The sequence below is a fragment of the Diachasma alloeum genome, unplaced genomic scaffold (assembly GCF_001412515.2).
Source record: "Diachasma alloeum isolate Michigan unplaced genomic scaffold, Dall2.0 Dall_scaffold_00185, whole genome shotgun sequence".
Lineage (NCBI taxonomy): Eukaryota > Metazoa > Arthropoda > Insecta > Hymenoptera > Braconidae > Diachasma > Diachasma alloeum.
Window position 1 is genome coordinate 179751 of NW_021680351.1, and position 23357 is coordinate 203107.

General features: G+C 39.3%; 4 protein-coding genes across 10 annotated transcripts; 1 reads left to right on the forward strand and 3 right to left on the reverse strand.

The window, feature by feature from the left end:
* Window positions 1-5068: 5068 nt before the first annotated feature.
* On the reverse strand, window positions 5069-8338 carry LOC107048048. Of its 2 annotated transcripts, none has more exons than XM_015271004.2 (4): window positions 8036-8338; window positions 6992-7520; window positions 6307-6647; window positions 5069-6105 (listed from the first exon to the last, which is right to left on the reverse strand). In XM_015271004.2, exons 1-4 carry the CDS (start codon window positions 8120-8122, stop codon window positions 5731-5733), a joined length of 1332 nt encoding a protein of 443 aa, XP_015126490.1. In that variant the 5' UTR covers window positions 8123-8338; the 3' UTR covers window positions 5069-5730. The 2 variants fall into 2 exon arrangements, with proteins under 2 accessions (XP_015126490.1, XP_015126489.1); XM_015271003.2 differs by having other exon boundaries at window positions 6992-7510; window positions 8036-8119.
* A 6198-nt stretch (window positions 8339-14536) lies between these two features.
* LOC107048038 (coiled-coil and C2 domain-containing protein 1-like) lies at window positions 14537-18718 on the reverse strand. Of its 3 annotated transcripts, none has more exons than XM_015270991.2 (9): window positions 18686-18718; window positions 18288-18461; window positions 17866-17989; window positions 17374-17790; window positions 15978-17217; window positions 15527-15793; window positions 15302-15340; window positions 14948-15038; window positions 14537-14863 (listed from the first exon to the last, which is right to left on the reverse strand). In XM_015270991.2, the coding sequence occupies exons 3-9, from the start codon at window positions 17975-17977 to the stop codon at window positions 14744-14746; spliced, it is 2286 nt and encodes a 761-aa protein (XP_015126477.1). In that variant the 5' UTR covers window positions 17978-17989; window positions 18288-18461; window positions 18686-18718; the 3' UTR covers window positions 14537-14743. The 3 variants fall into 3 exon arrangements, with proteins under 3 accessions (XP_015126477.1, XP_015126474.1, XP_015126475.1); XM_015270988.2 differs by having other exon boundaries at window positions 18214-18461; XM_015270989.2 differs by lacking the exon at window positions 15302-15340 and having other exon boundaries at window positions 18214-18461; window positions 18686-18716.
* Window positions 18719-19133: 415 nt separating this feature from the next.
* Window positions 19134-21478, forward strand: LOC107048144 (V-type proton ATPase subunit d). Its single transcript, XM_015271172.1, has 6 exons — window positions 19134-19393; window positions 19729-20079; window positions 20154-20311; window positions 20474-20650; window positions 20736-20813; window positions 20886-21478. Exons 1-6 carry the CDS (start codon window positions 19273-19275, stop codon window positions 21045-21047), a joined length of 1047 nt encoding a protein of 348 aa, XP_015126658.1. The 5' UTR covers window positions 19134-19272; the 3' UTR covers window positions 21048-21478.
* Window positions 21479-21486: 8 nt separating this feature from the next.
* LOC107048145 (probable tRNA(His) guanylyltransferase) lies at window positions 21487-23302 on the reverse strand. Of its 4 annotated transcripts, none has more exons than XM_015271175.1 (4): window positions 23213-23302; window positions 22396-23113; window positions 22078-22322; window positions 21487-22004 (listed from the first exon to the last, which is right to left on the reverse strand). In XM_015271175.1, exons 2-4 carry the CDS (start codon window positions 22733-22735, stop codon window positions 21648-21650), a joined length of 942 nt encoding a protein of 313 aa, XP_015126661.1. In that variant the 5' UTR covers window positions 22736-23113; window positions 23213-23302; the 3' UTR covers window positions 21487-21647. The 4 variants fall into 4 exon arrangements, with proteins under 4 accessions (XP_015126661.1, XP_015126662.1, XP_015126659.1 ...); XM_015271176.1 differs by having other exon boundaries at window positions 22396-23013; window positions 23179-23296; XM_015271173.1 differs by having other exon boundaries at window positions 23179-23296.
* Window positions 23303-23357: the final 55 nt, after the last annotated feature.

The window sequence follows — 23357 nt, forward strand, 5'->3', positions numbered from 1 at the left end:
TTAAATGTTTTGCAAAATAGAATTAATCAATTTCTGAACTTCTTGAAATCGAATTTAAATTAATAAATCTGTAATTCTGTAATCGAAAATTTTCGAATCGGTGTACCTTGTCGTGGAGCCGATAGGGCCATGCATGCAAGCCATCCCAGGCCATTTCAATAAACTGTCCCCATAAATCCCTACAACCCAGAGGGAAAGATATGGATCTCTTTTCAAACGAACGGATTCGCCACTGAAATTTGCCATCCTTCGGTCCTCTTCTCTCCTCTTACTTTTATTAAAATCTCCGAATGAATGGTAAAACGACAGTTAAAGGTTTTCTCACAAGATTCGAAATATCTTTTTTTTTCTGAATCGGATGGACACGGCAGGACCATAAAATCTGCCTGCGGGCAGTTCAGTCCAGCCGGTACGGGTTGACCGGGTTCCATGTTAAACATGTGCATTACAGCAATATTCCGAGGGTTTTTTTTATTATTTATTGTTTGGGGTTATTGCAACACCCGATATCTCACCCTGTTTATGAATTCAGTAGCAAAAAATCCAATCAATGGGGAAAAAAATCAAAATATAAAAACGAAAAAAGAAATTATTGCATTCAAGATGTTTTAAAAAATAATAAATAGATAAATTGAAATCACCACGACCGGTTGACCCTCTCCCCCCATAAACAGGCCCTAAAGGGAATTTAAAATGGCCCCCATGTGTTCCCGGTGGTACCTCTAACCGCAGTATTATCGAATGAAATAAAATCATCGTTCACCCTAAAAAATATTTCCCCGAAAATAAAAAAGACCGGTCTTAACACAAGTCGATTGAGCCGAGGCTGTATCAGTGTGTGACTTTGTGTACTGAGGACGTACGTGGGACATTGTATTATCCGGGGGTTGCGGGATGTGATTCGGTCTCTGGCAAGAAGTGAGAAACATTCGTAGCACCCCCCGAAAGCCCTTAACGAGGCTAATACACTTGTCACGCGTCACAAGCCTGAAATCCATGACGTGCTATTAACGTCGGGTATGAACCAATGGCGAACGCAACTGTTGAATGTCACTTTAAATACGTGTCACGTACCTCGGTGTATTATCATTAAAACATTTATTTTATTATCATTTTATTCAGCTCGACTATTCAGGCAGTCCCTGAATTATTTATATTCATTCACAAAGGATAAATAAAATGCTCACTGGGAAGACGAAGATTTTCATTTTATTTTTTTATTAACCAACATTTTCATTGTCATCTAATCATGGAAATGGCTCTACAAAGAGTAGTTTTAGTTCCATTTCTTCCTGAAGCTATTCATTGCCGAGATAATTGGAGAATGAACAAGTCAAATGCACTTCCCCCAAAATCATTCAATCACAGTTTAAAAAAATAAAATATGCATAAAATCTCAGAATGAGATAAAGTAAATGTGTGAAAATGCGTAGAAAAGTCGATTTCCATGTTCAGTGCCAACCCTGTCGGCGCTAATAATGGGCGGGTAGCTTGGTAAGCCAGTTGACCGTGACTAGATAAAAAATACTGCCGTAACGTTGGAGGGGGGGTTCTCGGCCCCTTCTGACCCTTGGCCGTGTCACTGTAACAAACTATCGGACGTCCTCCCCCACCCCCTTTCTTACAGCCTTGTCATGCTAATCGTATAGGATCCTCACTCTATCGCATCTCCTTTTTCCCCCCCGACTTTTATTCGCGATTCACTACCGGGGACTAAAAACCAAAAAACCTACAGTGATGAGGCGGCAGGAGGGGCAGGGGGGAGGGGGGGGGGAAACTACTGATGGGGGAAGTGGGAAGCATAAAGGAGAACAAAACGACACGGGGACAGTGCACATATAGACAACAGTCACCCTTGAATAGTCTTCCTGAGGAATAAAATAGAGAAGAGAAAAAATACTCTGGAGGACAAATCCGATTTTATGGCGAAGCATGGACGAACTGGTGGGATAAAACGTGAAACGTTGTGTCGTTGAACAGCCTGGTCATTGGGAATGTGACACTTAAGACTCCCCTGTGGATAATGTCGATCAGACGAATATGTTCGTTCGTTTGCATCTGTTATCTCGCGCGTAACCAAAAAAATTGCACTCACGTCGACATAAAATGAACCGGTTAAATCATCAATATTTCCTGACATAATTCTCGATTTATCTCGGAAACGAGTGGATTTACAAGAAAATGTGTAAAGATCTTTTTTATCGGGCAGGAAATTTTCTGTAAAAAATAATTTCAGTGATTTTTTGATGGAATGTTCGTTATTGAGTTATTACGGATTTAATGGGACGTGTCATGGGATCTTTTGCAAAAAAAAAACCTAAAGTTCTCCTGTCTTCGTCACTGAAAAAAGTCTTGAGGGAATTTAAATACCCCAAGACAGGATTGAACTACGACTATCCGCAATGGTTTAGATGGACGATGGCCAGCGTCTGGTGATATAATAAAATAAACTGTCAGCGGCAGCTCACATAAAAATGCTAAAGAGGTACCCATATTGGTCTTGCTCATGCCCTCAAAGATATATGTACTTTCGAAGGAAGGATGGCTTGTCCAGAGGTTGTCCCCACTATTGAATTATTCGTTATTATTCGGATAATGGGTCTCCGTTGCGAGGAGTGATAAAGAATACAGAATTAAGAATCCGCAATTCGGTTTTTCTGCGAGACGTTTACGTCGGCTTTGGAATGGGGGAGATAATTTTTCTCCCGCAAGTCCTGCGAAGATTTCCGTTCTCATTTCATCCCCTCGACTCGTAAAATTAAGTCCAACAANGGGGGGGGGGGGGGGGGAAACTACTGATGGGGGAAGTGGGAAGCATAAAGGAGAACAAAACGACACGGGGACAGTGCACATATAGACAACAGTCACCCTTGAATAGTCTTCCTGAGGAATAAAATAGAGAAGAGAAAAAATACTCTGGAGGACAAATCCGATTTTATGGCGAAGCATGGACGAACTGGTGGGATAAAACGTGAAACGTTGTGTCGTTGAACAGCCTGGTCATTGGGAATGTGACACTTAAGACTCCCCTGTGGATAATGTCGATCAGACGAATATGTTCGTTCGTTTGCATCTGTTATCTCGCGCGTAACCAAAAAAATTGCACTCACGTCGACATAAAATGAACCGGTTAAATCATCAATATTTCCTGACATAATTCTCGATTTATCTCGGAAACGAGTGGATTTACAAGAAAATGTGTAAAGATCTTTTTTATCGGGCAGGAAATTTTCTGTAAAAAATAATTTCAGTGATTTTTTGATGGAATGTTCGTTATTGAGTTATTACGGATTTAATGGGACGTGTCATGGGATCTTTTGCAAAAAAAAAACCTAAAGTTCTCCTGTCTTCGTCACTGAAAAAAGTCTTGAGGGAATTTAAATACCCCAAGACAGGATTGAACTACGACTATCCGCAATGGTTTAGATGGACGATGGCCAGCGTCTGGTGATATAATAAAATAAACTGTCAGCGGCAGCTCACATAAAAATGCTAAAGAGGTACCCATATTGGTCTTGCTCATGCCCTCAAAGATATATGTACTTTCGAAGGAAGGATGGCTTGTCCAGAGGTTGTCCCCACTATTGAATTATTCGTTATTATTCGGATAATGGGTCTCCGTTGCGAGGAGTGATAAAGAATACAGAATTAAGAATCCGCAATTCGGTTTTTCTGCGAGACGTTTACGTCGGCTTTGGAATGGGGGAGATAATTTTTCTCCCGCAAGTCCTGCGAAGATTTCCGTTCTCATTTCATCCCCTCGACTCGTAAAATTAAGTCCAACAATTCCGGGCATTAGATATAATCATATCCGAAAGATCCTCAAGCCCTTAAAAAGAATGATTTCAAACGTTGAAATATTCAAGAACAAATCATCCAAAAGTACCATCTTCTCACTTTCCCAACCCCTAATCAAATCTCAAGCCTCACCTTATCAAATTTTCCCCGATCATAAAGGCGAGATTATTATTCTCCTCATCATGCCGAGCGATTCAATTGCTCCTCATTCATGCGTGCATCGGAAAAAAAGGGAGGAAAAAAATTCAGTGGAGTGAAATATTCTCGCAAAAAGTGGATTTCACCAGGTTTCCGGAGGTATTACGACACAATTCTCTTAACTCCAATTCGTCCTCCTTTATTTCATCTCTTATTTTTTCACAGTTGAATTCCTCCTCTTGTCGTGCATCAACTCACCAGTCATCAAGTTGATTGACGAGTGATATCGTTACCCGTTTAGTCTACGAGCTGCGTGCGATCTAGTGCAATGATCTTGTTACTGTTATTCTGCACCCCTTGCTCGTCCCCCGACTCCAAACATTCGGTGAAATGTTGAATTCATTCTCAATTCTTTTTTTTTATCATCGAATTTTTCATGTGGATGAACTATTGAGATAAATGAATTTCAATCAATTAATCAAATGATAAATCTATTTATTTAATTAATCACACGGCTAATTCATTAATTCATGCGAATAAATTCGTACGCACGTGGAATTGAATGATTTCTTTGGATTAATTCCCCGAGATTTTCCTAATATTCCAATAGACCAAGTCGTCTTCAGTTTGTTATTCGAAAAATGTAATGCCTCCGAAGGGTCAAGCCCCCCCCCCCACATTCGTCTTCCGATCGTTTCCCCCTGTCCACCGGATTTCTCTTTCAATTCTTAGGATTCTGGACTCTCCTCGATATTTTTTACGACTATTCTTCTCCTCAAGCCAATACATGAGATATCCGGACTCTCGATAAAGGATAGAAAAGCTATTTTTTCTAGAAGTCATTAACAATTATTGTGGGATTATTGCCGGAGCCTCGGGCTCATTCACGTTACGGCGGTTGTAATAGTTCACGTGGTTCAGTGGAGAAAAATGCGAAAGGGGTGAGGATGCGAATAGATAAAGATAAGCCACGGTAGTTTCGTGACTTGACAATAAAGCTTGACTCAGCTCCACTGGAATACGTATGGAACGCTCTTTTGCCCCCTTTTCCTCACCCAAAGACGATCGAAATTTTTTAACCGAGGCGCAATGTTGATTGAGGGAGTCAATGATTCAAGCAATAAATAAATAATATTTACGTTGTTCTGTTGATGACAACATTTCCTCTTTTATTATCATAATAAGTATAATCATCTTATATACAGATTAACAGGAATGAAAACATCTTTCATTTTAAAATAATAAATTGTTACCATTTGATTGATTATGTTACAAGAAAATAACAGATGTTTGTAATCATAGTTAACGTCATAAAAAATATTAGAACCAGAATTAAAGAAAAAAGGATATAAGGATCTTCTTTAGTCTTGAATATCTCGAGATTGATTGAGTGAAATTCAACGAATTTGGATTCATTCAAAATGAGACCAGATTTTTTGAAATTGCAGCACTGAGTCAGGAGATATCAATGATTTTAACTCCCATTTCCAAATGTCCAAAATGTCTATAAAAAAAGAGACAATTTTCTAGATTGCACATGTCAATTGCACAAAATTCCAAAAGATTTGAATTAATCTAAATACACATTGGCATGATTTGTCTCCAATGGTAAAGTCCTCGTTACCCTACCAATAAATTAAAAACAATGATAAATTTTTAATGGATTTGTTCAGAAGAGTGAAATGATAGAACATGAAAAATTTAAAGTTCAACATTTTCATCACTTCACCGACCGATTCACATAATTATGATTGAGTTTCACGTCCAACAAGCGCCACTGCGGCGCTGTCGATGTCACAGATAGACCTCAGGACTGGCTGGTGCCGGTGGTGCCGTTGGTTGTTGTGCCTGAGCCATTGGAGCTGTCTGGAGATGAGACTGCTGATGATTCGTTGATCGATTGTGCTGCGGCGAGGGTTGCGCCGGATGATGATTCTGATTGTGATTGTGCTGCTGATTCTGCCTCGCCCTCATCATCTCGTACCGCTGCTTGTACATATCACGCTCCTGGACCAATTGCGCATTGTTCAGACGCAATTGTTGTAACTCAGCACTCAATGTTCTGTTTGTCGTCTCCAAGTCGTGACGCTGTTGAAGCCTTTTGCTGCGGCAATTCTGCGCATAGCCGCGGTTCTTCAGAGTCCGTCGCTTCTGCTTCAGTCGGACAATCTTCGAAAAATAATCTACCGTTATAATTTCATCAAATAAACAATAAATTTTGCATCAAATTTTCTCTTTAAAATCCATTGGAAATGATTCGTCATCAAAGATTTGATCAGTTGGACTTGTAATTTTGTCTCGAAGGAGAAGAAAATTTTTTTGAAATGAGAGCGAAAAAAATTCTGATGATATTATTAAAAAATGAGAGACCTTACTCACCTCCTCCCTGGGACAGCCATGGAGACGTTTGTTGAGCTCTCGCACTGTCAAGGACATCAACACCTCATCGTCCATGAGCTCGTCCTGCGGATTGCTGCCATTGCAATTGGAGTAGAGGCTGGTTCCCGTGCGATGAGCAGGATGACCAGGACTCGGTCCACTGCCCCCGATTGAACCTGCTGAGCAGACACTCAGGGGTCGTGCAACCTGAAAACGAACTTGGGAATCGTCTATGCTGGAGGAGACGCCGTTGCTCGTTGGGAGCATTCCATTTGTGTGGTCACCGTTCGGTCCGTAACACTCGAGGTGACCGGACATGGAAATATATCCACCTGGAGTTTATTTCATTCGCTTGATAATTCGTCGATGGAGAGAAATTGAAAATAATTACGAAATTGTCGAAATGTGAGAAATCCGGTTTGATTTGAGTGGATTTATCTAGAAAACGAGTGGTTTTAGAGAAAAATGTGACAAAATCTTTTTTACAGAGCGGAAAATTTCCGATTAAAAATTTTTTATAACATTTTGTCCCAAAATTACTGTTTATGACGATAATTCAACTTTTTCCGTTCAGTCTAAACGATAAATGAACTCTACCCCATCAATTCTCGACTCTTCTTCAACAATTCCGCTTGAAAAAAATTGCAATGAATGAATAAACATATTGAACACCCACCACCATGTCTAAGATGCCTCGGTAAATGCTGTATCTGCTCTTGAAACTGTGGATGATTAGACCAAGCCTCATGCGGCGGCTCAGGTGTCTGCTCTTGAGGACAATGTGGTCTCAAATCAAGTGGTTCCTGTCTCAACGACTGCGTCAACCATCCCATCCCCCCAGTGCCAATTTGCATCTCATCCTGACCGAGTAACGGCTGCTGCTGGTGCAATTGCACCAGCAGTCCACCCTTCTCCCGCAAATCGCGATCATTGCGATGATGGAGCTGAAGGGGTGGCGGTGACGCCGATATAGGCGGTGTATCGGGCGGCGTACCCGGGTGCGATAGAGTCGTCAAGTGCGTTGATATGCCGGACGGTGCTTTAACCAGCACCCCGTGCTGCACCTGAATGTGCGGTTGTCCATATAACGGATGGGGCTGTTCCAATTCGTGAGCGGGCGGTGTCAGCGGGGCTAAAGTCATTCCCTGATGCATTTGACTAACTATATTTCCATTTACCATTACTGCTGGCGATCCTATTCGCACCTATATCCCGGTGGGAAAACAATTTAATTAACTCTAAATTTGAAATTAATTTAAGTTGGCAAGTGGTAATTTTTCCGAAATTACAAAAACTGAATGAATACATTTTTAGTTCATCGACTTTTTCACGGCTACATAATTATAGAAAATATTGAAAGATGTTTTGACGCATTTCCTTTCCGAGAAAAATGCAAAGCCAACAAAAACCAGTGGTTTTTACTTGAAGAATTAGTCGCACGGTTGGGCCATTATTTTTTGAATGAAGTGGTCTGGATGGAGATGATTGAGAGGAAGAGCTTTCAAATAAAATATTACAAGATATATTTCCAGAGTTACCACTTTACTACCAACTTTCAACAAAAAAAAGTAAATAAAAGGAGAGATTATTTAAAAAGGAAAATTATTGAAAAAATGAGTGAAAATAATGTAAAGGAAAATAAATGGATCCACTGGAAAATTGATAGAAAATAGAACGAAACATGAAAGACGAGGAAGTCACTCAAGAATCCGGAAATCACCTCGCGTTTGACATCGGCAGGATCGAGATGATCGAGAACAAACTCCTGGACATACTCCCTCGCGAGATGATCCTCAGGTACTTCCATCTTGACCTCGTCCACCTCAACCTCCTGCACCACAGCGGATTCTACCGTCGTGTCATTAGCATTGAATCGCAGTGGATCCTCTCCACTATTTTTATCACTATCACAAATACCCGCGCCACCGTTGCCGGCGGCTCCCAGACACCCTATCACTGTTCCCGGCGTTTTTAATAACAATCTTTCAACAATACCCGCGATAGTTCCCACAGGCACTCGAGTCAAGCCCCAATCAGATCCAGAACATCACAAGTGCATACATCAGCGAAAAAAATAAGACAAATCACAGAGACGCGTCTCAAACGAGTTTTAACTCTTCACTGATTGTTTTCAATAAGAATCATCACTGAGAAAATGAAATTCACAATAAAAAATAATTGAATTCCTGGATTGATTGCACCTCCGAAGAGAATCCACAGCGGATAAGATGCGAGAAAATATGACAAAAATATATGAAAAAGCACGGATGAACTCCCTGGAGATGCCTCCGATTAGGTTGCCGGTCACTGCGACTGGTTTCGCACCTCAACTACTAAAATCCTCGAGCCTGCGAGTGGACCGCGGAAGGGGGTTTGGGTTTAACACAGGTTCCAAAAGAGGAGGTGAAAGAGCAATGATAAAAATCGAGACAGAGAGAACGATCGAGTGAGGGTGAGGTGACGTGGGGCGAGTGACAAAATGAATTTCCCCTTTATGGTTTTTTTTCTTTCTATCCTATTCTCAAAATGCAGTAGTGGGTGGGAGTTTGCAAGTGGAGGTACGACGAACCTGTGCGGCGCGCGCGTTTATTCCACAGTAGATACACCAGGCGAATGGCAACCTGGTCAGACACAGAGTTGTGGCTACACCGGCGCAATGTGTTTTGAGTGGGCCATGACGTCACTGGAGTAGGTGGAGCCGGGGACTGGCCAGACCTTCGGGGTGAGTTGGGATTGGTTGATAAGAGGGTTTATTCCCATTGGCTGCACTCCCACGCCACTGTCAGGTGGATTCTGAGGGAGAGGGAAGGGTTCTCAATGCATCCATGCAATATCCAACATGGGAGTGAGGATCTTAGCTGGAGGAGGTGTCTATTAATTTGTAATGGAATTATTGTCATTTTTTAGGGGTTTTTTCAGCAGGGGTGATTTATGGGACAGGGGAATTGAGGATCAATGGAAATTATGGGCTTGAGGCACGGAAATAAATATTGCTATTACAATGGAGAAAATTATCTTGAATTTAAAAATAAATTATTGTCGACTGGGATATAAAAAGCAGAAAATTTCAGTTTTATGCGAAATAGAAAAAAAAACGAGCTTTTTTACACCTGTCGTTGTAAAGATAACGGTGAAAAAGTTTTTGTTCAATGTCTTCTAATTCTGCGTAAAACTCCCGTCAATTCTTGATGATAGCCTTTAATATTCTACAATGGGATAATTTTAACTTTTTTTCGTGCTGATTAATTTAGGAAGTGATTGTATTTTTTGAGTTGTGAGATGGAATAATCGTGACGAATACACGCGTTAGGCTCACTATCTCCATTTGTTTCGTATTAATTTCCGTCTAATGAAACGAGATACTTGTGTTTTGAGGAGAAACAAATCTCGATGCTTCTGGTTACTTACTGTGGCGTTGATACTCGTGACAATGTAATCCATCTACTAATTTTAATCTCAATGCCCCTTCCAATCGCCACAACACAATCGTCCATGCAAGATTGTATGTCGTATTTACAAATAAAAGTGCATATGATACGATTAATGACCCTGACATGGAATAATGTTGATTTCGTTGAATGTCAATTATGAATTAATGATTTGGACATCCATTCAATATTTTTCAACAATTTATAAAATCAAAATACCGTTTTTTTTTTAAACTTATTTAAAAACTTTATTTTTTGTTCTTTTCAGTATTCTTTGTTCACTATTTTAAGTGGCGCCATTGGAAAGACATTATTCCCTAGAGAATTGAAAAAAAAAACATTTTCTTCTGTATTTGAGGAACGCTTTGGGTAAAATGAGACGTTTTTCACACGAAATTTTTTCATATCTCCAATAAAAATACTTCAAACGTTCAATCTAAATTTTAAACTAAAAAATTGAAATTTCAGTTGCAATTTAAAGAACTGCATCAGTAAAATCTGAAAAAATACTTATTAAACTTGATTAACAAATGAAAAAACCAAAAACCCTCATTAATGCATAAATTTTTCGCCACCTCAAATATGAGTTTAAAATTTAAATGATATAGCAAATTGTAATTTCGAACCAAAATATGAAAATTTCAATTGCAATTTGAAGGATTTCATACAAATAAAAAAACAAGTACCCTCATTAATTCATAAAGTTTCCAACAACCCGAATATGAGTTTGAAATTGAAATCATGTAGCGAGGACACTATGTACTCTCTTTTGAGGCGTCCTGGGGTCTCTCTCGGTACAGTTCGGGGTATGTAGTCGGTAGCATGCGGCTGTGGAGATGGGCAAGTGAGGGGAGGGCGACACGAGGAGGAAAGAGGGATAGTGCTGAGCCAGCATAGCTCGAACCCCCGTCGCCCACCCCCCGCACACACCCCCTTCAGCTGGCAGCTTGCACATCGATACCAACCAGTCACCCACCTAACTGAACCTACCCACTGATACTATACCTATATATACGCCATACCAACTTTTATTTTATTATTATTATTTTTTTCTTGAAGTTGCACAATAGTACAAAGTCGTGTTGAAAGTATAATTCCGTTGAAATGTAAATTAGGAAATGAGTGGAAATTTTTTCATGCATCAAATGAATTTGTCATTCACTTTTTATGAAAATAAATTTTTTTATTGATATCTTCACTATTTTTATCATTGTTTTAACAATTGTGCGCAATTACTTATGTAATTTAAAGGAGATTTTTCCACGCAATGAATTCAAAAATTCGTAAATTTGAGGAAAAATTTGGAAAAAACAATTATTCAATGAAATTAATAAATTCATGTTTCGGTTGAAATTCTCTGGATGGAAGTAAAAGTGAGCCATCGAGGGCTACTCCCCAGCCTGACAGAAGATAATCCCCAGCAAATCATCCCGCTGTATTCCACTATATCCACAAGCAGACGCACCTCTCATTTGTTCATCGCACGATGACAGATGACAATGAAAGTGAGACAATGAGCCTTTTCCCTGTCCCACTAAACTGTTGTCACCGTAACGAGGGGAGCCCCGGGGGGGGGGCTCCGGGGATTTTACGTCTCGCAATGAGAGTGCCTGATCTGTTTGCAATCTGTGCTCAATTACTATCGGATAATCGTTCTTCGGTTCGTTCGTCTGTATTCCGATCTCGATCTCTCTCTTTCTCCCCAAAAACAATAAAAACGAGCGGCTTTTTACATTTTTATTTTCCCGTTCATTTGAGGAATTGAAAATATCTCCCCAAGTATTTTTATAAATATTTTTTTGAATTTAGCAAAGGAAATGAACGAGTTGAGCTATTTAATTGACAAAGAAATATCGAAAATAATTTTTTGTCCAAAATTTTTTGCTCTGTGAAAAAAAAAATGATGATATTTTTCTTGATAATCTTCGTTTCTCAGAGATATTTTGCTTCAAACAGATGTCAACATCAGAATGAATCGAATGAAACAATCCTTGGTAATGAAATGAATAGTTTCTCCTAATCTTAACAGCTCCACTTAATTTAATGATGATCGACCAGCAATAAGTCCTTCTCGGATCATTTGGTTCCCACTATCACGACTCCGGGCCATTTATCGGGCCATCGAAACAATAAGGAACGGTTAAAGGGCATCAATAATAGTCGTCGGGGTATAGTGATGACAAATATGAAGTGCCTTCCGGCGGTTCAGCGCCGGATGTCCCATAAATGCGTTTCTTAGACTTGTTTTTTTCGTCACCCTCGTCCCTTCATATCCGCAAAAATACCTCACTCAATTTAAACTAATAATAAATAAAGCAAACAAATCCAGTTGATTTTTTCTCTCTTGATGCATTCGTCCTGATGGGGATATAAATAGAATTTTTTTGAACAAATCCGCCGCGAATTTCACACCTCTTTCCCAAGGTGTTTGTAATTCACCTCGGGGTGTCGGGTCGCATCTCACATCTGCACGCGCCTAATCACGGCTGTCGGGTGACGTCACATCCGGCTAAATTGACGATCAAGCGAAAAATGAGAAAACTGCTCGTCCCGTATATCGCAATGTCACATGATAATTTTTTCAAAATGTTTGAAAAAATAAAGAAATGTTGATGAAGAAAATCCAGAATTGCGAATTTCCACAGGAAATGTAAAAAATTCCACAGCTTTCGCCTATTTTTTTTCATTCTTATTCTCACCTATAACATTTCAAAAAATTAACAAACTCGTAAATTAATAACGAAAAAAAATGTACAAAAAAAAATCTAAAGAATACAACATTTATATTTATATTTTTGGGCATAAATTCATGAAATTCTTATGTCACGAATTTATGCATTGAAATAAACTGGAACTCATTGAAATTAATTCTGACGTATACCGCGAGATCAATATTGCAATCACCATTTGCAAAAAAGTCCGAAGATTATTGATTCGCATATGAAGATGATAAATTATAGTGGAACTATAACTCCATATAACATACATTGTTGCCATTTTCGCTGTAGTGACATTGAAAAAATCACAAGTCGAATCAAAGTCAGGATTCGTATCACTTATCACATTGGCGATGACCTTTGCCGTCTCTCCGATTGGCCAAATGTCGGAATCGACAGATAATTGAGTAGTGAAGTCGTAAAACGTGACAGAAGGCAAGTCAATTTCCCACATGTCGTTCAATGTTCAATTATCTCGATAACAAGTTATTTTATCTGGAAATTTTTTCGTTCAAAAAACGATCTCATATCTTCAATTGAAAAAAACTTCCAAATCAATTTTGGCTTTTATTTCACAATTTGAAGAATACGTGTCAATGTCTCGAGATAATTACGTCACAAAAGAAAAACTAAAACTGCGATTTTGAAATTTTTCTCAACTCTGAATTACAACATGAGCCACTGACGTTATTCCCCTTCCCCCATGCCTATTTCCCTGAATTGCCGCGATGATTTTATGAAAGGGTTGAACAGCAAACATCGTTAATTTCCAGCTCGTGAAATTTGACGGTTTTGGCCCTTTACCAGTTGCCGACTGGTAAAGGTCAATATTACTCGAGTATACTCAACAAATAATCCTCACTGAAGCATAAATGAATTGGCCTCAGTGTTGTCTGTGGTTCTTCTGGCGTTTAGCTTAGCATCGAGGCCTTCCTACTATCCGGCATGTTCCCGGTATAATCACAACTCTTCCCTCGATTCCTATCGACCATTCGACTTTTCGTCTGCACGTGCACTCGAGACTCAATTGTCTAATTGGCAAATAAATCTCGTTGTTTTCGGAAGGGGGCAGGTTCTCGCACTATCCGGGATATTGATCGGGGGATCAATGGAGCTGAGATATTCGAGAGAGTCATTCCGCTTCTTTTTATGTTTGATTTGAATCTGTGATTTTGAGCAAAGGGCACATCTGGTGGTGTCAGTCGAGGGCTTTGACACCACGGGGGGTGACCTGCGGGTCACTTGGGATTGTCACCTGCTGGGTCGAGGGGGAATTTAGGTGTTGAAGAGTTTTTTTATTTTATAAAAGGGTTGATGAATTTAAATGCGAGGAGAATAAGTCAATTTATAATGAATTCGATGGAAAATTCTATTGATTTTTGGCCAATTCTATTAAAAAATTCCACAGGTTTACTGCACGTTTTTTAATAGAAAATGTCTATTACAAACTTTTTACTGTTTTTCCACTCTATTTCTCTTCAATTTTCACTTTTAAAATCAGATAAAAATTCTTTTGAAATTCTAACCGAGGAATTGGTATTTACGCCGAACTGTACCCTAAAATTTAATGTCTAAAAACAAATTGTAACTCCCTGTTACAAAAAAATAAAATATCTGAAGCATTGCAATAGAATAAATTGAATAGAAAAATCGACTTGTTTTAATTTCTTTCTAAACTTATAGTGAGAGATTGTTCAATCATTTTCATTAATAAATTAAATACAAGTTATCTACACGACTGCAAGCTGATTCTACAATTCCCCGAGTAGAACAATACATCAGGTGAATGCCACTAACAAACTATTGTCCGATAATCGCTCAATTCTCTCTCTCTCATTTCTATACAACTGGTGTAACGTGTATATAGTCGTTGGGGGTTCATACGGAGACCTAATTGAGAGTCCTATGTCGTACCGTCTCGTATGGTCTAATCGGGAGTTTCCCTAGTTTATATTAAACGTCAATTTCGTTCGATTTTATTATTTCAGAAGAGTATCATGTTATTTTTCCCATTCTATTTTTTACCCCTGTGGAGAGGGAGGGGAGAGGTGGATTATCGAAAGAATAATGCAAAAATATTGTAATAATATGCTGTTTATTTAATTAGCTGTTTAAATAATAGTACATTTCAGAAAAAAAATATTTGCAAATGTATCACATCACATAAATTTCATAAGGCATCATAAAATCGTTATCAATCTATAATCAATGATTTACGCAATGGAACTGCAGAAGAGAAATGCAATGGCTTTAAAATACAGAGAAGTAAAAAATATTTCCGCATCAGTTGTCGATTATTAACCATTTGTCGGTTATTCTCTCAATCTGCTTCGTTAGGATTGGATTTCTCAGGCGGATTTTCACCTCTAGCTTACCACCAGCTGCTTTTCTTCCATTCATCAACTGCAAAACACGAAAAACAAGACATTAAGCTCTCTAAAATAATCAATAGAATTGAATTGGCAAATTAATTAGTGAATTTAATACCGGAAATGAATCGTGGAGAGTGCATTGTGACTCCAATGGCAGAAGTTTGACGGTGACAGTCCCCAGAAGACTGTCACTTCTGAAAAATCCCCTGAAAAAAATTGAAAATTTTTCATGATCAGAGGAATAAAACTTCTCAAGGAATATTGTGCAATCTAAATCGCTAGAATAAGAAAATACTGTGGAGAATAAATGCACTACCAAAGATATGAATCAGATTGAAAGTATTAGGTCGAATTACTTCATGACATTTTTAATCACAGGATTAAACAAAATAATTCAAAAGTTGATGAAAAAAAATTTTCTCAAAATTTAAATTTATTAGTGCCATGCTGGTACACTTCATTTTCATACCTTGGGTGAGTGCAACACAGCAGAGGATTCATCGAGCATCTGCAAGCAATACTCTAGTCTATTTAATGCGTCTAGATAATAAAAAATGATCCTAATAACAATTAATTGAATTACTGGGGGTTACAAATTCAAAAAGTGCAAAAACCAATTACAAAGACAAAATATTAAACATTAAATTGAGAAGAAATTATTTCGAGAATCGTTAGATGATAGGGAAGAACTTACCCTTTGGACCACACTTGACACTTGAGCCCATGCCTCTTGAAGGCACGTTGACAGGGCCTGCTCGATCGGTCTACTATACCAGACAACGTAAAGGTAGCATCGTACTCAGGATCGCTGGTATTTTTGATCGTTGAAGTGCGATCAGTCGGTGGACTATCACTTGGATATGGGAATTCGTAGATAACATAGGTGTCTGCCTCCTTTGGATAGTTTATTCCCCTTATGATCTGTATTTCTACATCACCATCGTTTAAATCTGTGCAGCTCCTGCAGAAGGTACACGAATGAAAAATACAATTCAACGATTTTTCCAAATATTTCAAACCTAATGGACATGATATTACAATGATAAATTGATATTCATTATTATTTTAGAGGCTTTTAAAAAGTTACCAAGAGAGAAAAAATAAAGATCACCGAAGAATGGAGAAAAAAAAAAATGAATACTCACTGTACAATAGCATAAGTCTTGACCTCATAATGATGTTGTGGGGGTGGTAGTCCATCCCTCCTCCTGACCCTCAACATATCAAGATCCTTGCTGTACCCCAAGGCGAGTCTCTCCCACCTGTTGTAGCCAGGCACATCCCCCAGAGCCTTGGCATGATCCCTCGTGGACAAGCACGCCTTCTTGTGTTTGATCAAAGTAGCCTCCAGATTATCATAAATCTCCGAATCCGAACTGTTCTCATCGATGGGCTGACACTCCTCAGAGGACACCAGAGCAAAACTCTCATCAGAAGAGGCCTCAAGCTGTGTCTTAGCATTGGGAGAAAGTGGAAGTGAGCTCATGTCTACAGGCAGGCCAGCTCTGCTCGCATTAATGAGAGGATCGATGCCTTTCGCCTGCCTGAGGTAGTCCCTAGCCAGCTCCAGGTCCCCATCCTTCTTGGCAGTCAGTGCTGCACGTTTCAGTTCAGCTTGTCTGCGTTCCAGAAGGAAAATCTGCTTGTCAGCCCTTGTTTTTGGATTCGTCATGGGTTTTCTGGGGATTGCCTTGGGTTTCTCAGGTTCACTGGGTCCTGGAGGTGCTGGGGCAGGTCTACTGGGCCCTGGAGGTGGTCCAGGTGGTGCTGGAGAATCAACAACGATTGGAGGAAACCCTGGGGGCGTTGGAAGCTCGTTGAAATCCACAGGTTTCCCCTTGGCATGGAGTTTGATGGCGTCTTCGTACTGTTTACAGATTCTCCCGTATCTCCTGGCCTTCGAGGAGTTTCCCTCCTCCTCTGCAGCTGTTTTAGTTCGACGATAGACTTCCAAACGCTCTTTCAACGCCCCTGCTATCCCTTCCCCTGTTATTGGAGCTGCTGATTCCCCTCCTGATGATTCCTGAGTCTCATTCTCCTCTTTTTGGGCTTCCACGGGGGGATTTGCAGGCTCCGACGCAGTTACAGCATCCCCAGGGAGCTGGGGGGAGGGTGGCATGTCCGATAGGTCCACTGTTTCACCTGCATTGAGGGCTGCGATGACTATGTCGAACTGTTTTGCTATTTTCACGTGGTTTAGGGCTTGCTCTACGTTTCCTGATTTTTTCCATGTCACTGCAGCTATTCTGTATTCTTGTTGACGCTGTTTCAGGAGGGATAAACCTTCCTGGTCGATTGTTGGGGGGACTGCAGGGGTTTCAGGTGTTTCTGATGGCTCTGGCGTGGGTTCTGGAGGCTCAGGAACAATTTCTGGGGGTGGTGGGGCTGGATAAATGAGAAGTTGATTTAAATTATGTTCAATTGACTTTTTTAACTGAGGAAATAAATTGCTGCACAACTTCACTAAATTTGTTCAATAAAATTTCAACGACCTATCACACGAATTAATCAACACATTGAATTACTTTATAGATAAATTACCTGACCCTTCACCTGCAGATTCATCATGAGGTAACGCCGATGGAGGCAGCTCTGGGGGAATTTCGGACTCATCAATAGCACCCCCACCCTGAGTAGAATGTAACAACCCCTGGAGAGTCTTCACTCCTCGCCCATACCTCCTGGCCTTGCTCGTGTCGTTCTGACTCTTTGCTTTAGCCTCAGCAGCCTTGTACATCTCCAATCTCTTCTCCAGCAAGGAAGTTGTCTCCGTCTCCACTGTGGGAGAGGCCTCCTCAGGGGCTGCCTCGGCTTCCGGCTCCTCATCGTCTGATATTATCCCCTTTAATTCGTTCAGGAGCTCTGGGTCGTTCTCATCCACGTCCTCGTCGTCTTCCTCGTCTGAGTTGATGTCCTTGGGGATTTCGACGACTGGCTTTTTAGGCTTTCGTGCAGGTGCTGGCATAATTGATAATTAATTGATGAATTTATGAATTCTAGTTGAATTTCTGATTTATTTATTGCGGTTTTTACCTTTAGGTCGAGCTCGAATCTCTTCTCCACTAGTTAAACGACGCAATTCCGCCTCCAACGCCTCATCATCATCATCCTCGTCATTGCCAACTGGATTTATCAAGAAATCCATTGAGTCACCAGCCTGATGGGACAATTTCAACATTACACCATCAGAATTCGTAATTAATTGGCGATTTATCATAGCCTTGATAACGTGAGATTAGATTTCAGCTTCAATTAGAACATTTAACAACAGTTAGACTAATTATTAATTAAAGTAAGACAATAGTGCAATTAAAAATGAAGTTAGTAAATAATAAAATTGAGGAGGAATTATAAAAATATATAAATAAATAAAAATGTTACTTCATTAGCGGGTTTAGTCGTGCGTTTTTTAACCTCTTTCTTCTTGCTAAACATTTTTATTTAAAATGTCTTACGTAATCCGTGAGGATTATGGTTAAAAAAATTCAGAGTCGCTGGGAATTCACTGTCTCTTCAATAATGCAGGTGAACAATAACAACTGGTTGAGAAGGACGTTAGGTGTGACGGGTATGAATCTTTGTGCGAAACTGTAGATTGAGTTGACTTGTCAGAAGATCTCAGTGACGAACTGCCAGAATTGCGAAAATCCAAAAATTACAATTCATAATTCTTCATTTATCTCGAAAACGAGTTGGTTTACAAAAAAATGTATCGAAATATTTTTTATAGAGCAGCAAATTTCCCATAAGAAAGATTTACAGTGATTTTTTGCTAGAATGACTCATTACGAAGATATTCCCGATTTAATGAAACGGGTAAAGTAGAAGAGGAGAAAGTGAGTGAAAAACAGACCTATTTTAATCGTGAATATCTCCTCAGTAAATGATGGAATTCTGATGAATCAGAGCTCATTTTAAAGGCCAAAAAAATATCTTCAAAACAAAAGAAGAATGTTTGAATTTCACTCAGCCGATCTCGAGTTATTAGAAATTAAAAATGGTGTTGTTCACCCATTGTCGCCACTTCCACTTCGCTACTGGATTTTCGAAGCTTCCCATTGGTGAATATGTTGAGTCACGTGGGTTAGTCGATAACTCGAGTCTATTTCGCTAGACGTCGCCAGCTCCCAGTGAACACGAGGGTCACGAGGATCACAGCTCCACGAACATTCACGAAAATTCACGACGCGAAGTTTCTCTTTCTGTGGCTAGGGGGCTACCCCCTCTCCACATAATTCCCACGCGTATACATGCTCCCCACTCCCAAAACCAAAGGATATTTTATAATCGATGCAGCTGACTTCATGGCAGTGGGTCATATGATCGTCCAGTGCAAGTGAAAAGGGCGAGTCCGAGCATAAACTTGTGATCGTTTTATTGTCAATACAGAAATAACTCCCTGTTTTTTTCAAGATATTCCATTGATTTTTACAATTCAAGATGAAGGGATGTATGTTTAACATCGACGGGGGCTACTTGGAGGGGTTGTGCAGGGGATTCAAGTGTGGAATTCTTCAGCAGAGTGATTATCTCAATTTGGTGCAGTGCGAGACACTTGAAGGCAAGTTAGTCCAACAATATTGATCATTAATTAGGAATTAATCATTAGAATTATTATTCTGCACCTCCAGAGATGATAATGTTCGGTTATTATTCATCAACAATCGATGAAGTACCTCAATAGAGGCTGAACAATTTTCTAGATGAGTTTGTTTTTGACATTTATTAATAAATGAACTATTGCTTTGAAAAATAATATTAGTTTGTTGGAAATGTCACTTCATTAAATTCATTTCATTAATTAATTTTCCTCGGAAGTTAAATACGTGGATTCGCCCTGTCTACTCACTGCATCATCAATTAATTAATTAATTAATTAATTCCTATGGATTCCAGATCTAAAGCTGCATTTAGCTGGAACCGACTATGGCAGTTTCCTAGCAAACGAGCCCTCACCCCTCCAAGTCGGTGTGATTGACGACAAACTCCGAGAAAAGCTCGTCATCGAGTTCCAGCATATGCGCAATCACTCTGTGGAACCTCTCTCCCAATTCCTGGACTTTATCACGTACAGTTACATGATTGACAACATCATCCTGCTGATCACTGGGACACTGCACCAGAGGCCCATCTCTGAATTGATTCCCAAGTGCCATCCCCTCGGTAGCTTCGAGCAGATGGAGGCTATTCATGTGGCTGCCACTCCTGCTGAATTGTACAATGCTGTGTTGGTTGATACTCCACTAGGTAATGACAATTGATTTGCTGAAGAAAAACGAATAATTCTTCTTCTTTATCTCAACCATTTTTGTTTTTTTTAGCTCCATTCTTCGTTGATTGCATCTCAGAACAGGATTTAGACGAGATGAACATCGAAATCATCAGAAATACTCTCTACAAAGCCTATCTTGAAGCTTTCTACAAGTTCTGCAAAGATATTGGGGGAACTACAGCTGATGTCATGTGTGAAATTCTCGCGGTAATGATTTAGTCCCGAAGGAATTGAATAAATCTTCTCAATCCATTTTATTTCAATTCACTGATGAAATTAGTTTATTGCTATTTTTTGATTCGATTAAATTTTATAAAGAATAAATAATTGAAGAATGCAGAATTAATGAACTTGAAATGATTTTGACAGTTCGAGGCTGACAGACGAGCCATCATCATCACCATCAACTCATTTGGCACTGAGTTGGGAAAAGACGATCGTGCAAAGCTCTATCCTCGCTGTGGAAAATTGAATCCTGATGGTCTAGCTGCTCTGGCGCGTGCTGATGATTATGAACAAGTCAAAGCAGTTGCTGAGTATTACGCTGTAAATATCGCAACAGCAATAATTTTGAAATAATTCCAAAAAATAAAATAACAAACGAAATAATGCATTTAATTATCTACTGCAGGAGTACAGTGCATTGTTCGAAGGGGCTGGAAATAATCCTGGGGACAAGACACTCGAGGATAAATTCTTCGAGCACGAGGTGAATTGGTGAATCAATCAATCAATTCAAAAATTATAAGAATAATCAATTTAATCCCTTTTTTCTCCACAGGTTCGTCTAAATGTCAACGCTTTCCTCCAACAATTCCACTTTGGTGTATTCTACAGTTACTTGAAACTAAAAGAACAAGAATGTCGTAACATCGTGTGGATATCCGAGTGCGTTGCTCAGAAACATCGCGCCAAAATCGACAATTACATTCCAATCTTCTAAAGAGAGCCAGAATCCGCAGTGTGGCATCTGTTGAAAATTGTTCATATTATCATTTTCTCCAACACGGCATGGACAAAACCCACTAAACCGAGTTGGAGGCGCCAATAATCACCGTCGTGCTGTATAAAGAAATTAATTTATCATTCACGAGACATGTAGTGTGATGTTGAATTTCGTGGAGAAGAGATGGGCAGATCAAATTAGCCAATTTCATTTTATCGAATCAGAGAGTTGTATATTTATATGTGGAATATATCGAATTCCTGTGTAATTAATTGATTTAGGGAAGTATTATTGTGCTCTGAGTTTTATTGTTGGAATTATTTCGTTGATGTGTATGGGAGAATACACTGCATTCCATTGTAAACGATTATTCACCATGCGTGTATGTATCATAAATTACTTGTGAGAAATATATTGATAAAGACGAATATTTTTGTTGATATAAAAATTTATTTTGTCCTTAATTGAGTTAACGAAACAGTCAAGAAATCACTCTTAAACTAGTAATTTTGAAGGAAATGGATATTATAAAAAAACTCAATTATAAACAAAAAATTCGCGACATGATTACATAATTAACAAAAACTTAATGTATAATCATGAAGACTTCACTTCGATTTTCTCTACTTCATTATTCTCTTCAGTCGACTTTTCTCTCGAGAGTCTACTTTTCTTCTTTTTATTTCCATTTTCACTGTTCACTGGAGTCATCGTAGATGCCTTCCTAGCCTGAAGAATCTCTGGATGTTCATTCCAGAATTTATTTCCAATGATGTCATCGAAAATCGAGACAACTTTTTGTCTAGTCCTCCCATCAGTGTCTTTCACCGAGTCTCTGAAGAGAGTTGTTCCCTTTCGAAACATCTCTGGTTCGTTATTGTAGTTGATTCCAAAGTCCTGGAAGAGGAGCTCGTTTTTGAAGGCTGAGAGGGTCCCTTTGAGGGTTTCTTGAGCCTAAAATCATGGAAAATTTCATTGAAAAAATTTAACGATCAAATACAAAAGTCTAAATGCAATTCCTGAATACCTCTGTCGTCGTCATGTTTTTCTTCTGCACCAAATTCCAGAAACACGTGTTATAAAGATTATTAACGTGAACATCTGCTTGCCTCCAGGACAAATAATCCCTTAAATTCTCATCAGCAGGATATAAAACAATTCTAGCATCGAATGCGGGGGGATATTTCAAGGGTGCGTCCTCAAAAAATTTCGGCCAGTTGAAGACGTAAGCCGAGGCGAATAGAGAATTCACATAAGTCAGGAGTTTATTTTCTGAAAGACAAATAAAAATTAATAGTCAACTCTCCATTGGGGAAAAAATCATAAAACCGAGGAGAATATTCACCTCTTCTACTGTACAGCTGTGTGTCTTTCTTAAAGACGAATGAATACTCGTCACTCTGTCCATAAGCAATAGCAATTTCCTTGAACTCGTCCATGACAGCAACAGCTGCTGAATTCATCAGTGCAAGTGCTCGGGCGTCATTGGGTTTTGTGAAGTTATGGGCATCAGTGAATTTCGAAAAATTCCTTCCATCGAGCCTGACTACTATCCAACAATTTGGGAGACAGACGGTGTCGTGTTCGAAATTTCTGACGTACTCGAATTTACTCTTTGCCATTGTGCTGGTTGTTATGAATCTTCTTAATGAATTTTTTAGCGTCTTAATGGTTTTAATTAACATGTGAAATTATATACATTAAATTCAGCTGCACTGGTTAATCATTTATAAAAATTAATCGTCAAGTGTTTTCCTGAGAACAACTGTTACTAGTTGCATTCTTTGCATTCAGTTGCTAGAGTATATGAATACTTTACAGGTTACTGGTGAGATTGTTCCACTGAGCCCAGTGGAGGAATGCATAACCTACAATTAGCCACTTTCTTCATTTTCCTTATACGTGCACGGCACCGGTCGAGGTCGACAAACTCTTTTCCTCTGACAAAATCCAAGATCTGACCCTTGAGTGAAAGTTGACCGAATAGTTGAACGAATAGTTGACCCTTGGTAACTATTCGTTCTCTTGATTCATCCAAACACGAAGAATTTATTCTGCTGAGACTTTACAGACAAATATAATTATTTTATGTCAATTCTAAATAGTTGTATTCCATTCAGTTATTTACCCCAGTCAATCTAGTATCCTCCACGTATTATTACCTACTTTCAAACCACAGACCAATGTTTGGTAATACTGCCTCCCCCCAAAAAACCCCCTGTTTACCATTTGCACAGTTTACGGTCTTCGACTCGTTTTCGAAGGTCGAATTCCACTGAAGCGTCAGTTGACGCCAAACGCCGGTAT

Excerpts from the sequence above, each read along its gene's own strand:
- LOC107048048 (XM_015271004.2), bottom strand. The coding sequence starts at position 8,122 with ATGGAAGTACCTGAGGATCATCTCGCGAGGGAGTATGTCCAGGAGTTT. Across the intron at positions 7,521-8,035 it reads CTGCCGATGTCAAACGCGAG|GTGCGAATAGGATCGCCAGC; the intron begins GTGATTTCCGGA and ends ACCGGGATATAG. Across the intron at positions 6,106-6,306 it reads CCAGGGAGGAGGTGAGTAAG|ATTGTCCGACTGAAGCAGAA; the intron begins GTCTCTCATTTT and ends TATTTTTCGAAG.
- LOC107048038 (XM_015270988.2), bottom strand. The coding sequence starts at position 18,267 with ATGTTTAGCAAGAAGAAAGAGGTTAAAAAACGCACGACTAAACCCGCT. Across the intron at positions 17,791-17,865 it reads GATTCGAGCTCGACCTAAAG|CACCTGCACGAAAGCCTAAA; the intron begins GTAAAAACCGCA and ends CAATTATGCCAG. Across the intron at positions 15,039-15,301 it reads CTGTGTTGCACTCACCCAAG|GGGATTTTTCAGAAGTGACA; the intron begins GTATGAAAATGA and ends AATTTTTTTCAG.
- LOC107048145 (XM_015271175.1), bottom strand. The coding sequence starts at position 22,735 with ATGTTAATTAAAACCATTAAGACGCTAAAAAATTCATTAAGAAGATTC. Across the intron at positions 22,323-22,395 it reads ACAGCTGTACAGTAGAAGAG|AAAATAAACTCCTGACTTAT; the intron begins GTGAATATTCTC and ends TTTGTCTTTCAG. Across the intron at positions 22,005-22,077 it reads AAAACATGACGACGACAGAG|GCTCAAGAAACCCTCAAAGG; the intron begins GTATTCAGGAAT and ends CCATGATTTTAG.
- LOC107048144 (XM_015271172.1), top strand. The coding sequence starts at position 19,273 with ATGAAGGGATGTATGTTTAACATCGACGGGGGCTACTTGGAGGGGTTG. Across the intron at positions 20,080-20,153 it reads GTTGGTTGATACTCCACTAG|CTCCATTCTTCGTTGATTGC; the intron begins GTAATGACAATT and ends TGTTTTTTTTAG. Across the intron at positions 20,651-20,735 it reads CAGTTGCTGAGTATTACGCT|GAGTACAGTGCATTGTTCGA; the intron begins GTAAATATCGCA and ends TATCTACTGCAG.